The sequence below is a fragment of the Aspergillus viridinutans genome, assembly GCF_018404265.1.
Source record: "Aspergillus viridinutans IFM 47045 DNA, scaffold_1, whole genome shotgun sequence".
NCBI lineage: Eukaryota > Fungi > Ascomycota > Eurotiomycetes > Eurotiales > Aspergillaceae > Aspergillus > Aspergillus viridinutans.
Genome location: NW_025091217.1, coordinates 2623353 through 2639780, shown reverse-complemented (window position 1 = coordinate 2639780; position 16428 = coordinate 2623353). Strand labels below are relative to the sequence as shown.

At 51.2% G+C, this 16428-nt stretch overlaps 7 protein-coding genes and 1 non-coding gene across 8 annotated transcripts; 5 read left to right on the top strand and 3 right to left on the bottom strand.

Moving 5' to 3' along the window:
- Positions 1-147: 147 nt before the first annotated feature.
- Positions 148-3905, top strand: Aspvir_000800 (SH3 domain protein; the record flags this gene model as incomplete). The annotated part of the gene is made up of 3 exons (XM_043265934.1): positions 148-1858; positions 1928-2023; positions 2083-3905. 3 exons carry the CDS (start codon positions 148-150, stop codon positions 3903-3905), a joined length of 3630 nt encoding a protein of 1209 aa, XP_043121869.1.
- A 654-nt stretch (positions 3906-4559) lies between these two features.
- On the top strand, positions 4560-5978 carry cwc25 (U2-type spliceosomal complex subunit CWC25; the record flags this gene model as incomplete). Its single annotated transcript, XM_043265933.1, has 2 exons — positions 4560-4585; positions 4655-5978. The coding sequence occupies 2 exons, from the start codon at positions 4560-4562 to the stop codon at positions 5976-5978; spliced, it is 1350 nt and encodes a 449-aa protein (XP_043121868.1).
- A 403-nt stretch (positions 5979-6381) lies between these two features.
- Aspvir_000798 (putative AP-2 adaptor complex subunit beta) lies at positions 6382-9070 on the bottom strand (the record flags this gene model as incomplete). Its single annotated transcript, XM_043265932.1, has 6 exons — positions 6382-7420; positions 7471-7899; positions 7961-8325; positions 8384-8459; positions 8528-8712; positions 9032-9070. The coding sequence occupies 6 exons, from the start codon at positions 9068-9070 to the stop codon at positions 6382-6384; spliced, it is 2133 nt and encodes a 710-aa protein (XP_043121867.1).
- Positions 9071-9673: 603 nt separating this feature from the next.
- On the top strand, positions 9674-10390 carry Aspvir_000797 (ER membrane protein complex subunit 4; the record flags this gene model as incomplete). The annotated part of the gene is made up of 3 exons (XM_043265931.1): positions 9674-9814; positions 9893-10242; positions 10315-10390. 3 exons carry the CDS (start codon positions 9674-9676, stop codon positions 10388-10390), a joined length of 567 nt encoding a protein of 188 aa, XP_043121866.1.
- Positions 10391-10572: 182 nt separating this feature from the next.
- On the bottom strand, positions 10573-12238 carry bna5-1 (kynureninase; the record flags this gene model as incomplete). The annotated part of the gene is made up of 4 exons (XM_043265930.1): positions 10573-11015; positions 11077-11560; positions 11628-11974; positions 12049-12238. 4 exons carry the CDS (start codon positions 12236-12238, stop codon positions 10573-10575), a joined length of 1464 nt encoding a protein of 487 aa, XP_043121865.1.
- A 376-nt stretch (positions 12239-12614) lies between these two features.
- Aspvir_000795 (HesB/IscA family protein) lies at positions 12615-13744 on the top strand (the record flags this gene model as incomplete). Its single annotated transcript, XM_043265929.1, has 2 exons — positions 12615-12968; positions 13379-13744. 2 exons carry the CDS (start codon positions 12615-12617, stop codon positions 13742-13744), a joined length of 720 nt encoding a protein of 239 aa, XP_043121864.1.
- On the top strand, positions 13112-13231 carry Aspvir_r0002. The gene has a single exon (XR_006253193.1). It is a non-coding gene; the product is annotated as a 5S ribosomal RNA (ribosomal RNA).
- Positions 13745-14491: 747 nt separating the features above from the next.
- Positions 14492-16066, bottom strand: Aspvir_000794 (putative eukaryotic translation initiation factor 3 subunit EifCl; the record flags this gene model as incomplete). The annotated part of the gene is made up of 2 exons (XM_043265928.1): positions 14492-15613; positions 15758-16066. 2 exons carry the CDS (start codon positions 16064-16066, stop codon positions 14492-14494), a joined length of 1431 nt encoding a protein of 476 aa, XP_043121863.1.
- Between the last annotated feature and the right edge of the window lie 362 nt (positions 16067-16428).

Genomic DNA, 16428 nt, shown 5'->3' with positions numbered 1-16428 from the left:
AGGCTTCTCTTGATAACATATAGAGCTCCTTTCTCCGTCCCTCCTTTGTGGACCACCCGCACCGCTTCCACCTTACCATTTCGTGTCAATTAGCCTGATATTTCGACTACCATCACAATTTCTTCGCAACAAAGTTCGCCTTGCCAGATGTCCAGCCCGCCGTTCACGGTCAAATCGGTCTTCGAGTACACTTCGGACCATGATGATGACCTTAATTTCCCAATCGGCCAAATCATAACCGTTACTGCCGTGGAAGATGCGGAGTGGTATTTTGGCGAGTACACTAATGACTCGGGGGTCAAGGTAGAAGGCATCTTCCCGAAGAATTTCGTCGAGAGGTATGAACCACCTGCACCCCCGCGGCCGACACGCCCTAGCAGACCAAAGAAAGAAGCCACTGCTGCCGCTCCGTCCGAACCCGCTGCTGCGGAAACTCATGCAGAACGCCTTCCTTCTCCGGGGCCAGCACCAGAGAGCGCCCCTTCGCTCGAACAGGAGCCCGTGCTCGAAACGCCCAGATCGCCTCCGATTACTGCGCAAGCGCCGGCGCCTGAGGTCTCTTCTCCGCCACAGCCAGTTCAAGCTCAAGCTCCAATTCCGGCACCCCCGCCGGCCGCTCCCTCGGCCTCAAGTGAGCCGAAAGAGCCAGCCACCAAATCGGCATCTAAACCAGCACCTCCCCCGGTTGCAGAGAAACCTAGTGGGTCATCATTTAAGGACCGGATTGCGGCTTTCAACAAACCCGCTGCGCCGCCTATCGCGCCTTACAAGCCAGGAGGCTTCGGCGGCCAGAATCCGACATCGTTCATCAAGAAACCGTTTGTTGCGCCACCCCCAAGTAAGAATTCCTATGTGCCTCCGCCTAGAGAGCCGCCTCCGAAGGTCTATCGGCGGGAAGAGGATACAGAAGTACAGGAGCGTGCTATGCGCGAGCCTCCGGTTTCTGAGAGCAGACCTGCACCCACTGAAGCAACTGAGGAAGGGGTGGAAGGTCAGCCAAAGCCAACCAGCTTAAAGGAGCGAATTGCTCTTTTGCAGAAGCAGCAATTGGAGCAAGCGGCTCGCCATGCTGAAGCAGCTCAGAAGAAGGAGAAGGCTAAGAGGCCCCCAAAGCAGCGTATTGAATCTCACGAGGACCGCACCGCCGTGGAAGAACAGGAGCATGAAAGCTCTGGTGCAGCTCCGTCGGCGAGGGATCACAGTGTCGAGACCGTGAAGCCTGGCCCTCTCCCTGAGGGACAGTTAGGAACGCCCCCGCCTGGACTAGAGCCGGCTAGTGATGCTAACGACGCTGACTATTCCGCCGCCGCTGATACGGAAGATGCGGAAGAGACTTCAACAAGCAAGGAGGACCTAGAAGATCGTTCTGGGACCGAGACTCGTCAAGCACGGGAGCCTGAGAAACAGAGAGAGAGTAGCGACAAGCTTGAACCGGACGAGGGAGATGAGAGTGACGAAGAAGAGGAAGAGGAAGAGATTGACCCCGAAATCAAGCGTAGGATGGAGCTTAGGGAAAGAATGGCGAAGATGAGCGGTGGTATGGGTATGATGGGGTTCTTTGGTCCTCCTGGTGGGATTCCTGTTCCGGCCGCAGGACCTCGCAAGACGGAGAAAAAGTCGGAAGACTCAGATCGGGCTGCTCCAGCAACTGCTCCACCAGTCCCCGTGATGGCACTGCCGGGAATGAACGCCGTTAGGCCAACAGCAGCTCCTCCAAGCGTAGAGAAGGAAGAGAATGTGCCTCAGCCTGCTTCCGTGACCGAACAGCATCCTCCTCAGGAAATTCCTGATGTAGAGGACGTCGTGGAGGAGGATCCTTCTCGTCGCGCTCCTGATGAGAGGCCTGCTGCACCTCAGGGTACGCATCCTTGTTTCTCCTGCCGACAATGATCGCAGTCGTCTTTGGACCATCGCTTACATCTTACAGAGCGTCCAGTACCCCCGCGTCCGCCGAGAGAAACACGGCCAGCCCCGCCTCCAATTCCTCAGGACCGGCCGCTCTCTCCACCGGCTGTTCCAGGTGGTGAGTCTAATGATTATGTCCCCCGATATCTTGAGTTACGCAGCGCTGACACCTAGGAGAATCTCGACCTGTCCCTCCTCCTCCGAAGACTCCCGCTACTGCTGATCTCGGTGAGGAATCGGACGACGAACTTTCTATACGTGCGAAGGATCTCTCTTTGAATGCCGCCGAAGCGGAGGAGGAACGGCCTGCAGCTGCTCAGTCGGTTTCGGCTCCTCCCCTTCCTGACCATCTCGATTCGCGGCGTTCCTCAACCTACGAACCTACTTCTCCAAAGTCTCCTACTCTTCCCTCGGAGAAGAGAATGAGTCGCCCGCCTCCGCCGATCCCAACAAATCCACCGATGTCACCACAGTTCCAGGGCAGGGCTCCTCCCCCGCCACCTCCTGGCAACATCCGCCGTAGATCAACTGTGGATAGCAGAGCAAGCGCAGTCTCGCAACCTCGCCAAGCTGGTGAAGACCTTGAAGGAGAAGTCACCGAGTATGATGGGGACTACGATACGGATATCGCGTCTGGGGCCAAATTCAAAGATGCCTTGAAATCTCATGGCCGCGATTCTAGTGTCGACGAAGGTACTATAACCGATGATCATTCTCTTCAGTCTCCACGAAGCCCTCAAGAGGCCCGCCTTCCTCCTCCGCCACCTCCTTCTGCGCCCAGAGCCGTTCCACCGCCGCCACCCATTCAGCCACCGAAGAGCAGCGGAGGCGCTTCTCTTGAGTCTCCTAGAGGACCTCCGCCGCCGCCTCCTCACAGAGAGCTGTCTTTCGGAGGGGAAGAAGAATATGATCCATATCGCTATTCTGGCCCTCAGCATGGTTTGCCCGCACCGAGAGCGCCACCTGTGCCTCTTGGCCGCCCAGAGTCACCCCCGGTGCCTCCTTCACAGGCTGCTGAACAAGACTCTGACGACATGTACGACGCGTCTCCCTCGGAGACATCAGCGGCTCCGCCGCTGGAAAAGAGAGCGTCTTTTGCGCCTCCTCCCACTCTGCCGCCTAGCGCGCCACCCCCGTCGGCGCCACGAAGTAATCGTGCATCCTTAGACATTCCAAGGGGCCAGCCTAATCTGCGGAGATCTATGGATGTATCTCGTCCGTCCATTGATCAAGGCTTCATTGCTATGGATGTGGATCTGGCGGAAGGCTCTCTCTGGTGGACACAGCCTAATACCCCTCCGCCTGTTTTCCAAAATCGGAAGGATGTTCATTTTGAAGTGGAGGAATCCACGTCCACTAAGCGGGGCGGAAAGACCACGATTTCCAAAGATGTGTATGTCCTATTCATGGACTATTCGCAGACGGTGATCTCAGTGGCATTTGATGCCCGAAATCCTTCGGATGTGTCCTTGGAGCAGCGTCACGAACCTCCGCCGCTGCAGCCGCGCCAGGACCAGCTTGAGAAGGCGCATGCGCAGTTCGGTACACGTATCTCAGATGCTGTGAATGCTATTCAGAATACAACTGTCTCAGATGGTACCCCGTTTGGCTTGGTCCAGCATCTGCTTAGTCCATTGAAAGATGCACTCCTCCCTGTCGGTACACGCGCCTATGGTGCCTTGGTTTATGCAAATTTGGCCAATGCATCTGTGCAACAGAATGACGAGATCCGAGCTGGAGATATCGTCACTTTCCGCAACGCGCGGTTCCAAGGCCACCGAGGCACGATGCACCAGAAATACAATGCTGAAGTCGGTAAACCGGATCATGTCGGTATCGTCGTTGACTGGGATGGTACCAAGAAGAAGATCCGCGCATGGGAACAAGGCAGAGAAAGCAAGAAGGTGAAGGTAGAGAGCTTCAAGCTCAATGATCTGCGAAGTGGGGAATGCAAGGTGTGGCGAGTTATGCCTCGAAGCTGGGTAGGCTGGGAGAGTTGAGAATGCCAGGCCATGGCGCTACGTAAGTTGCAAAAGCACTCTCCCCGAGATTCACGGGCAGCCATCGAAGAGGAAGATTGTATGTGTTACGTGTATGGGAGGAGTTACGATCTCTATCTGTCCTTGCCTTGTCTCCTTCATCCTTTAATATCCCACAGGAGATCTACGAAAGCGCGGGCGGTTGTGCAGATATTTAAGCTTTCAAGTTGATTCGGGTACATGTTTGATTTTCTTTCATGTACATGGATGGCAGGGAGCTGCTTCATTACTTGCCTGCGGTTATCAGGTTTCCTTAACCAACCATTTGATCACCTTCAAGTCATTTATTTTCTGCTTCCATGTATCTACTAATGCTTTGTCTCACTAAACTGGTTATGAAGTGTTTGTGGTGGCAGTCTCTCACTGCATAATTTCTCACTGAATTAACATATCATAGCTTACTTGACATAGTAGTGCATATGTTGTCCGTAGGCCTGTGTTGCTGCAAGGTGTGCTAGTGTTGATGCCTGAAATTAATGGCACCAACAACAGTGGCAACCTGATTTCCGTCGTTTCCTGTTTAGGTTCAGCCCAACTCCGATTTCCTTATCTTCAAGAGCTTCACCAACTCTCGCCCTACTACCATCGCAGCTTGACGGCGTCATCACTGTCAAAATGGGTGGCGATCTGAATTTAAAGAAGTAAGTACCTACATTTTCACAGCCGCAACTGTCTCTTTCTGCATCACTCTTACTTACCAAACACATCAGATCATGGCATCCGTCGCTGCTCCGCAATCAGGAGCGCGTGTGGGCGGAAGAGAAACGAGCCCTAGAGGAACGCAAACGCATCGATCAACTCCGACGTGAACGGGAAGAAGAGCGCCAGATTCAAGAACTACAGCGCTTGCACGAATCTTCGGGGAAAGGTCGCCAGCTGAATCGGGTCGATTGGATGTACCAGGCGCCATCGAGCGCAACAGGTCACTATGCCGAAGAGATGGAGGGATACCTATTGGGCAAGCGCCGTATTGATGGTATTCTACTCAAAAATGATGAGAGCAAAAAGCTGGAGAAGGGAACTGATGTCGTGGCGGCTAATGTCGCCCCGCCACCTGTGAATAACCCCCGTGACACCATGGCGAAGGTCATGGCAGATCCGTTGCTAGAGATCAAGAAACGCGAGCAGGCTGCTTATGAGAATATGGTGAAGGAATCGGTGAGACGGAGTCGGCATAGCGAGCGCGGTGGGGACCGTGACAGGGATAGGGAACGCCGTCGAGACCGTGGTGACCGAGATCGGAGTCGCGATCGGGATCGCAGCCATAGACGCTCGAGACATGGAGATGATGATGCGCATCGCTCTCACCGCCATCGATCACATCGTCATAGGTCTCGGTCTCCCCTGTCGCCAGAGCGCTCTGACAGGAAGCGAGGGGATGATCGAGATTACAGAGATGAGAGAGATAGGCGAGATGATCGCAGAGATGAACGCAGAGACCGTGATTGGAGGGATGATCGTCGGAGTGAGAGAGACCGCAGAGCAGATAAGGACGACGGAGACCGACATTCCAGCAGATACAAGGACCGTGATGACCGATATGACCACTCCACACGGCGAAAATCTTATGAAGATCGTTCGCCATCTCCTCGACGCGGCAATCATTACTCTGATAGACGCCGGACAGAGGACCGGAGCAATGGATATCACAGAGACTCTCGAAACCATGATCGGCCAGAATCATCCTACCGAGGCAGCGACAGGAGAGATAACAAGGAACCCAGAGACTCGAATCCTAGGGAACGGGCCTTGCATACTAGAGATGAACCTGCTGATAACAAAGAAAAGGATCTGGAAGAGGAACGCAAAAGGAAGCTGGCTGAGATGATGTCCAACGCAGACGAGTTGGAACAAAAGCGTCTTCAGCGCATTGCCGAGGTCACAGCTATGGAAAAGAAACAGCGCGAGTCAGACGAAAAGCAGCGGTCTGAACGAGGCCGCTTTGTTGGTCAGCTCCATCGTCAGCTGCAGGAGGATAATCTGGACGATCGGATTCGACGCAGTCGTGGTGGCTTGACAAAGATGGAGGATTAAGGCACGCCATGCCATGTCTTGAGCATTATCATCACTTATGTTCTCCGTTCTCTATTGGTTGTTTTGTATCGGGGGCTTCTCTCTGGCGTTCAATTTCGGCATGGGGGCATGAAAGTAGTTTCAAGCAGTTGTTATACCCTGGACTTCGCAGCAGACCAATAGCTTTGCTTTCATTGCGCACCGACTGAGAAAAAGATAATCCCTTTTGAGACTTGGGCATTGGTTCCTCCTCCACGCCAAAGTTTAGATTCAATATTCTATCGGGTTGAAGTAACACAGCGGAGTAGGTATGAGAATGCCGCGATTGGATTATACAGGTATCACGAATGCCTGCGGACGACAACGCTAGTTTTAAGTATAAAAAAACATTTCCTACAGAAGAATCGAAAAGATATATCCTACATTACAACAATAGCAACTCGCCTGTCGCCGCCCCTCCAGCCAGCTGAGGCTGGTACACCTGCTGTTGGTTCTGGTTGACCACGTACTGAGTCTGAGAGGCTCCACCACCGCCAGCACCGCCATCTTCTCGACCACCGAGGTCGAGTGCCGCCATCTGCTGGCTTCCGACGCTGTTGAAGTACATGTCTGCAGCGCTCACGGCGGCATTCATGCTGCTTCCACCCGTACCAGAACCGTTCGTCGGTGATGTATTGGCAAGAACGCCTGAATCCGCTCCAGTGCCTGCGAGGAATTGCCAAGCACTATTTCCGTTCTCGTCTTGAGGTTTCTGCAGGGCAGGGCTGTACTGCAATCGACGGGTCCGCGCAGAGCGGAAAACTTGCTGGACTGGTTTAAGGTACACAGTTGCCAGCGTGCCGACGTTCAAGCAGAGTTCTTCCAGTGTCCGCGAATCCAGCTTCTCGCTTTCCGCGCTGATGGGGGGTTTCTGGCCCATCACAACCTGCTTCGCGGTAGCCGGGTCGGTCGACAGCAGACGCCAGTACATGTACCCTCTATCCCTGAGATCCGGGTCGTCTGTTTCTTCTGTGCACCATTTTAGGACCTGAGGTACGAGCTGCTGACCCTTGGTAGGGCGTTGGATGAACAGTTTGACGGTGGCCGTCAAGAGGGCGAGTTGCACTTCCACCGTCTCGTCGTGGAAAGTGGCCAGGTAATCCTGGAGCAGTCCGTCCGAGTTCTCAATGCGGTCCGCATATTGCCCGACGATCCAGATGATGGCTGCCTTTGCTTCTGGTTCATCCAGTTCGTCGATATTCTGAATGACGTTGCTGATAATGCTTTCGTACTGGTTGGGATACTTGCGAAAGATATTCCGAATGACAACAGTCGCCTCTTGCACAATATAAGGGATTTTGGCGTTAACCAACTCCAGGAGAGTGTCAATGCATTGCCGTGCCGCAGATTCAATTTTGATGGCCAGTTTTCCGATGGCACGAACGGCTTTTCGCACGAAATGAACATCGATCTCGGTTGCATATCTTTGTATCGAATCAGTCAATGGACATATGGCTGGGAGCATTAGACTCACTCTCGCAACTCTGCTAGCACAATTCCGATATTCTCCTTCGTGGTCAGCATAAATATTAACTCGAGTTTGGTCACTTTGACATAAATCGGGTCATTATAATTGCAGAAAAATACTCGGATGTCGTTCCGTAGAACCTCGGGTCTTTTCTGTAAAATGAGAATGGCATTTCGGAGAGCCAAGTACTGCACTTCTGGAGGTTTCGACAGCAGGGTAACAAGAGGCGGTGACAGCTTCTTCGACAGAGAAGTGATGTGCCTTTCATCGGCTATGTAGTTCATAAGGTAGAGTATGACGCGGATCGACGTGAGGACGACAGAGGAGTTGGAGTGGGAAAGGCGAGGAGCTACACGCTCGGCCAGCAGGAGTGCTTCTGCTGAGTCCTGAGGCACATATGACATCAAAGCATCAAGGATATAAGTTTGCCCCCATCTAGTAAATTGTTAGCAGTGCGGACAAAGCATACGGAGCGATCAAGGGCAGATTGTCTTACTCAGAACAGTCTGGTAGAATAGAAACAAGTTTTGAGGCGCTTGCATAGTCAATCGTCAGGGATATCGATTCACTTCGTCCCCAGATATCTGTCAAAGAAGCAAGAACACTCGACACGACGGTTGGATTCTCATCCTTGAGCATTCGGTTGAGCCGATCGATGAGGTCCGAGCCCTCAACCATTTTCTTATCGTGCTCGTAGAGCTTTGAAACGCAAAAAGCTGCAGTTTTGCGAACATAAGGATCAATGTCCCCCATCAAACGTTTAAGAGGCTGAACGGTTGCTTCGACGAACTCGCGAACGTGCACATATGAGATAGTTCGCAGAGCCAACGCGCGCACGAGCGGGTTCGAGTCGTCCATATCCTGAGTCTCGATGTTAGCTCATGAATAGGAGCGTTTATCAATACACGGTCGTCCATACATCTACCAATATGGGCAGCGCCTTCAACGCGACATCTGGCTTCATCCTTGAGTAATTGACCAGGAAGAGAAAGCACCTATTGTACAGAGTCAGTCGTCTGTTAGTGCCTGCGCTTTGTATCCGTGCTCCTCCCTAGGGACGTACATCTTCTTTATCTCCAGGCTGGGCAAGTTCATACAACCGATCACATCGGGAAATAAGGCGACCATGTCATTGTTGCTCATGGTCATATTGGCAACGATCTTCTTGAGCGCAATTTTCTTCGCCGAGAAATTCTTGTCCTTCTTGCCGCCGCTATTGAGCTCCTGTCGCAGCTCCGCGACTTTGCCCTGTGAAGATTGAGAGAATGGTAAGCCATAGTTGGTCGCATAAGGAAGCACGGTGATGAACATAGGGGGAAATGTGACTTGGAATCATATAAGTAGATAATCGATATGATAGAAGCAATTATACAACGGCAGGTGGTCTTCTGGAAGAATACAAGGGGCAAGAATGCCAGCCAGTTCGTCATTAGACGACGCTCAAAGACAAGACTCGACGTGAGGGGGAGGAGAGGGGAAGATAAGGCAATGCGTCAATGGAGTGCTTGGTCGCACTTCCATTATCTGGATAGGTCCGATGACCACCAAAGCAAGCATATAAACATACCCTAGCGAACAGCTTCGCATCACCCCCGCTGGAACTCATGGTGTGTGGCTTTGCGGACGGGCAAATAGTGTCTCCTTAAGCTCTTTTCAGTCTGCGAACGTTCCCGTGTGAGGATTGGACCCGGCGTCGATCGCGGATTCACATGAATCTTGTCAAGGGCGATTTAGAAAAATAGAGGATCGTTCCAGACGGCCGTGCTATTTCCCTTCAGCTGCTCTGCTCCTTCAACGCCTCCATGCCTTTGGGAATCGTCGTGGTGCTTAAGTCGTTTTCACAAAGTGTCTGTATGGCGGCCGCTCCAGTCGTCACTGAATCAAGTCTGAAGTTTGGCGTGGAATATCGCGCCGTGAAGATATCAAGTAATAGACACAAAGACTCAAAATAAGAAGAAAATGAGATTATAGGTGTCAAATATCATTGTGGTTTAAACGTTCTGGATTCGTCGAATGGTTCAGGGAATCAGGAGTGGATCGGCTGCCGCCAGCTCCGCGTGCTTGTGGGGGGTTTTGACCACCGATTAGATCAACTCCATCCTGATCATCAATCTGCATCATTTGCAATTTTGCTCCAATTCGCCGGTCCCTCACGTTTTGGGCTTCAAAAGAACGGCGCTGACCGTGTCCTTGCGCCAAGTCATCCAGCATGGCATCCAAACCTTTCAATCCTCCACCACCGCCGCAATGGGTGGTCGCGCTGAACACCCCTATGCCGCGTCCTACCAAGGCGGCATCCAGTATCCCTGATCCTCCGGGATTCTCCAGCAGCAAAGTACTAGGCAAGGGCGTAAGTAACTCTCGATGCGTAGAATTACCTGAGAGAGCGCGGCCGTGGTTCATGCTAACTGATTGTGTTGTTACTTAGCGTGCTCAACAGCAATCAACCACCTCCATCACCGCTAAGCCTGACGAAACCGACACTCTGAAGCTGAAAAAAGCATGGGAAATTGCTCTCGCTCCTTCGAAGCAGATCCCCATGAACGCGATCATGATGTACATGTCCGGGAACAGTCTTCAGATCTTCAGTATCATGATGGTCTTCATGTTGTTCAAAGGCCCCATCCAGGGTTTGATGAACACCAATACTGTCTTCACGAAGTTTGACACCGAAGGCATTCGTGGGAAGTTGATCGGAGTGAAGGCTGTTTATGTCCTGATGCAACTGGTTTTGCTGGGTCTGGGAATTTGGAAGGTCAATGCCATGGGACTTTTGCCGTATGTTCTATCACCCTTGTGCTCATCGCGGTTTATCTCTCGCAGATTTACTAATATGAAGTTCCAAAACAGGACTACCAGGTCAGATTGGCTTGCTTGGGAGTCGGAACGACAACCTCTGGAACGAGCTTATTTTGCTTTCGGTTAAAGTGTATATCCACGAAAATCTTCAAAATAGCAAGCAATAAGAAAGCAACCGAAATTGTGTCCTTTTTTTCAATTTTCTACATTGGTTAATAATGTCCCTGATGTTAAACGCTGTATATATCGGTCAAGGTATGTACATCCGTTGGGCCGTAAAAAATATTGTGGCCAGACAGTGTTGCTATGTTACTCTCGAGCACGAAGCGCTTTATCACAGGCAAGATGGAAGATCTGGGCGAATCGCCACACCTCGGCATACGTGTTATACAGAGGTGACGGTGCAACCCGAATGACGTCTGGTTTCCTCTCGTCTATAATTACTGCATTCTCGTCCAACGATGCAAGGACACTGTCGAGAAGGCCTGGTTGGAGACGTATACTCAATTGAGCTCCACGCTCTGCTGGATTTGAGGGAGTGATGATACTGAATGGTCTTTTCTCAGAACTCTCGGTTTGAGGGTCGCACAGAAGAAGGTGTTCCAGGTATCCTGTGAGGTTCAAGGACTTTTTGCGAATTTCAGCCATGGATGTTTGATTAAACAATTCCAATGATGCCACTACTGCATTCATATCCAGAACTGATGGGTTGGATAGCTGAAACCCGGCCGCTCCTTGCTGGGGCACGAAGTCTGGTCATACAAGGTCAGAAATTCAATGTAACACACATCTGAGTCGGCAAGATCAACATACGGTTGTTCATCAAGAAACGCGTTTTCTTATCCCCTCCCCACCAGCCAGAAAACCGCGGATGGAAAGCCTCCTTCCCAGATGCGGCCTCTTCCATATCCACTCGGCCATGCCTCTCATGGACAAACAAAGCTGCCATCCCTCCAGGTCCGGCGTTGAGGTACTTGTAAGTACACCAAGCAGCAAAATCGACGTTCCAATCATGCAGTCGTAGGTCAACATTGCCTGCTGCGTGGGCACAATCCCAGCCAACAAGAATACCTTTAGACTGGGCATGAGCAGTGATCCTTTGGATATCGAAGTATTGCCCGGTATAAAATTGGATTGCGGATAGCAGAATTAGAGCAGTGCTATGCGCATTCTCATCGATGACTCGGAGGATATATTCGGTGTCCAAAATGGGCCGATCAAGGTTTTCTGGCTCTATAAGGACCATCGCATCTTTTGGGTCGAGATTGTGATGCATGATCTGGGATTCAACGGCATACTAACTCGGGTTCGAGTTAGCTTTGGCCACATAACGTTGAAGATAGAATCGACTCCAGAAAACATACATGATCACTCGGAAATGCCTTGCCTTCAATGATGATCTTATATCTTTCCCGAGTGGGTCGATAGAAGCTGGCCATCAGGAGATGTAGGTTGGTCGTTAACGTGCCCATCACTGCTACTTCGCTTTTTAATGCACCCACAACCGGGGCCATGAGTTTGGCCCCAGCCTCGTCGACATCAACAAAAGGAGGAAGCAGCTGGTCATCATGCGGAACAAAATGACCGGTTACGCCCTTGGTTGCCCATGTCCGAAGGTAGTATTCGATGTATTTCCGGGTGCTACGGGGTTGAAGTCCAAGCGAGTTGCCGCAGAGGTATATACATTCTTTATCGGACGTCTCTTCGGTTTCTGCAACATGGACGCAGACATACCCTGTATTAGCGAAGTAAATGGGGAGTCTATAGGAAGTCGTCCGTACATACCATCGTTTGGGAACAGAGTCTTTCTTTTTAGATCCTTTTTTGACGGAATGATGAACTCGTCTCTGAAACGACGCAAAGGGTCTTGTGTATCTAGTAACTCTGCATACTCTTTGCAAAATGCCCTGATATCATCTGCATAAGGAAGCGGGGGTCCGCTCCGGATTTCCTGAACATGTAGTCGAGAACCCATTCTGCGTGAACTTTGTGTGAGCGATGGTGTAAAGTATATCTCGCCTAGACGCCACAAATTCCTGCAAGACGTGGTCAGTCTCTAAACTGAGCTCAAATGGCGCTTCATGGCAGCATTGTCCATTGCCCCTCGTGGTTGTCACCCCCTCCATGACGATTATCGCTGGCGGAAATCATTATTCTGCCGCTACTTACCGACACGACTGACCAATGGCGTCATGCGGAGCTATCTGACTAACGGGAAACTTATGGTGTTTGCAGGATATATAATCAAGCTTGCCGATGACAAACAAGCATTGCCTTATTCAAAGGACCTGAAAATAACATGCGACTTGTTCGACAAACATCCTGACGACTCCTAAAAATCTACTGCGATAATGTCTCAGCCAGCGTTATCCTCAGCCGCTCTTCGTCTATCGCGACGCCAAAACATGTCTGGAGTGGCGGTCGTACGCTTCACATCTGGCAGAGCATCGAATTCGGCCAGTCGCTTGTCCGCGCCTTTCTCCTCCTGCAGCACTACTATTCCTCGGTCTATTTCGAGCCCTCTTATTCCATCTACTACCAGTGCTTCGTTTCGAATCCCTTCCACAAGACGTTCTTTAAATTACCGCCAACGCTGCGCCTTCTCAGCATCAACTGCTCGGCCAGGCGTGAAAGTTGTACAAAATCCGAGGGTGGACGATGACGGGAATGCGCTGATGATCAATATTTCGCCTCGGGCAGCAGAGGTATGTTCGATTACTTTCTTAAAATTGTCTCTGTCGGATCGTTAAGGGTACCATCTGCTGTGGCTTCTTTACGTAACAACGCTTTGTCGGGAGGAGAAGAGCTGCGTTACCGAAGTATAAGTCTCCTTGAACACAGATCTAGCACATACGACCATAGGGTGTGGAAAACAGGGCTTCCCGTCCGCTCAGCCGTACTTAAGCCACACGCCGGCCGGTTAGTAGTTGGGTGGGTGACCACCAGCGAATCCCGGCTGTTGTATGTTTTTGTTCTTTTTTTTTTTTTTTTTTTTTTTGGCTTGTTCAATTTGTCTTCATCATCCTATCACCTTTTTATTTTTCTTTATTTTTTTTTTAACCTACTTTCATTCAAGGAGCATATCATTTTCCAAGAGTACTGACTTGCTGGCCAGCGTCTTCGAGAAATCACGGATCCATCCTCTTCCTCGTCGGCAACAAAGGAGGAGAATCCATACCATCATCTTCGGATCACTGTTACCAGCGGAGGGTGTCACGGCTTCCAGTACCTCATGTCTCTCGAGGCAGCCTCGAAGATTGACCCCGAGGAAGACACGGTATTCGAAGCGGAACCCGAACAGGACAGCACCTCGGGGTCCGGCGAAGCAAAGGTGGTCATGGATGAACCATCTTTGGAACTCTTATCGGGGAGCACGGTCGACTATACCATGGAACTGATTGGCAGTCAATTCAAGATTGTTGATAATCCGCGGGCAACGAGCAACTGCGGTTGCGGAACGAGCTTCGACGTCAAGGATTAAATAATCTCTTTGGCCAGGTTTTGGATGCTGAGATATCAGGACCGATTGCGCATTCTCTTCGATGTATATCACAGTATTTTATCAGATAGAGTAATAGATACTATACCCCCCTTCTCATTTGGGTGACGCCCAGCGCTTCTATACTCACCGGGCCTTCTTGTGACAGGCTATATATATTATGTGCAAGCGGAAGCCTCGCCGCGCCTCTGAAGCAACAATTACCGAAGTGACACATTCTTTTATTTGCAAACATGATGCATAGACCGTATAATAAATAATTAGAGAAACATAAATGTAACATCTACGCCCCTGAATAAACCATCTAAACTCATTTTGATCGCGACGAACCCGTGTCCCGAGCAAATCAAGGCCGTAAACCTGGGATACAGCTTGTTAAAAACAAACAAGATTGAAAATGGAGATGAAGAGAAAACTGGTGGACACGGAACAAAATTTATCATGGGAGGGGCTAATCATTGCCATACTGCCTCTTTTTACCCCTCTGTTTTCTTTCACGGAAGAATGAATGGCATCACTTCGAAACTAGGGTTTTTCAAATACCCTATTCCCCTTGACCACACTTAGCTGCAACATCTAGGCCCTGATCGGCTTTTCATAACTCCTGAAGCGGTCGAGGCGTGACTGCTCGGTGTCCACTTGATTGCCTCACATATCCTATGCACTGGCATAACACGTACCTCATTTTGAAGCCTCAAGAAGAGGTTCGGAGTGAAAGGAGGTGGCCATCTAGTAAACTCTGGCCAAGTTTCTCAGGTACCAGTCCACCAGACGGCGGCCGGCCTTGGTTTCGCTGACGTGGATCAGGTCATTTTCCAGCGCATAGTCGAGGTCATTCGCGCTGACGACCTCACCCTCCAACAGGCCACCCTCGACCCAGCGCACCTGACGGCTGCGCTGCTTGTTCACCAGCAGCCAAGAGCGGAGCACCTCGGGCTGGACCTCGAGGAAACCGGCGAGTTTCTTCAGGTCCATGGTCGTGTAGAGCTTGAGGTACGACCGGATGGTAGGGTTGTATAGGGTGTTCTTGACCTCGTCCATGAAAATAGCGGTTTGGTGGTCGACAGGGTCGATGTTAAGAGCCGGGTTGTCAAAGTCAGGGGGGGTGGGGCTGATGAACTTGGGGCAAGCGGAGCGGAAGAGCTCCTCAAACAGAGGAAGGGCATCGGGACCGCCGTGCTGGAGACGAAGGAGCTGCTCGCCGTACTTCTCACGCAGAGCCGAGTGGATAGTGTCGTCCAGACGAGTGGGGTGAAGAGCCACGCAGATCGCGATCAGAGCATACATCTGGTCGTTCTTCTTAGCAATGGCATCATAGCTGTTGCCACCCTTTTGGAAGTTCTTGGTCCGCGAGACATAGACCAGAATGTGACTGAACATGCGAATGGCATCGCCGTAACGACGCATCATCATGTACGAGAAACCCACATAGTAGTAAGTGGTGAAGTGGGCTGCCATGACGCGAGCGAACATGGCCTTCTTGTTCATCTCAATGTCATCGAGAGTCTTGAGAGCAAGGCTGAAGTCTCCCAGCAAGCAGTGGACACGCAGCAGACCGATGATCGAGAAGTATCCCAGCATCTTATACAGAGGGCGGGAACCGTATTCACCAGCGAATGCCATCGGATCCTCTCCGCGCTTGATAGCAGCCAATTGTTCGTTAATCTGGGATTTCTGAATGAGAGAGTAAAGAACGTTGAGGACGGAGTAGCAGCCCCACGTGTTCGGGTTCTCACGCAGGAGTTGTGCCTCCTCTTCGTTGGAGCCGCTGCGGGCGACACGGTTACGGTAGCGGCAGAACGATTCAAACTGGTAGATGAATTCATCGATCACATCCCAGGCCCAGTAGTACTATACGAAAGAAGTAGGTATGCGCAGTTAGCAATTGTCTCAACAGCGGCCATGACATGACATAGGCGAAACCACGGAGAAAATACACCGAGCCCGTGGAGATTTGCTTCCATAGAGCAAAGTGGGATAGAAATGAGGACGTACAGATGGCACCTCCAGCTCGACAGGACCTTCGGAGTTCAGGATGTAGTGGAATAGGCTGCAGTAGTTGTCATAGCTTGCGAACTTGGTCTCGAGAGTGGCCTGGTATTCAAGCGGGGTTGCAGCAGCGGCAAGCTGAGCCTGGAGATCTTGCGTTTGGGAACCAGTTCCAATGGATGTTGTCCGCTCCAGCTCGCTCATGCCATCGTCAAAATTCACTTGCTCGCGGTAGTCGTTGACGAGGGCCTCCTCCTCGACATCGGACTCGTCGCCCAGGTTAGGGTGCGCATTGACGCGCTCCTCGTACGACATATTGACTCTGAAGGTGATCCGACAACAGGATAATAACCAGTGAGATCGGTCGGCAAGCGAGAGCTGCGGAGGGAGATACGTCGTTCGGCGTTGCTGGTTGACGTCGGCGTGTGGGATAATTGTTTCGGCGGCGTCGAATTTTGAGGGTTTTCGCTTGAAGAGGTTTGTGTTTATCTTATCTCTGCATAGAAAGTGAGCTGAGTCATCCATGCATTTATGTCGTAAACATCACGTGATCTTAAGTGACTGTCATCCTGGGATCTTTCCAAATCAGGAAGGTTTCTTACATATCTCGTGCATACTCCATCTTTGCCAGAAGTGAATTCTATGTGGCCATGACGGAGAGAAAGTCCTAGACTGAG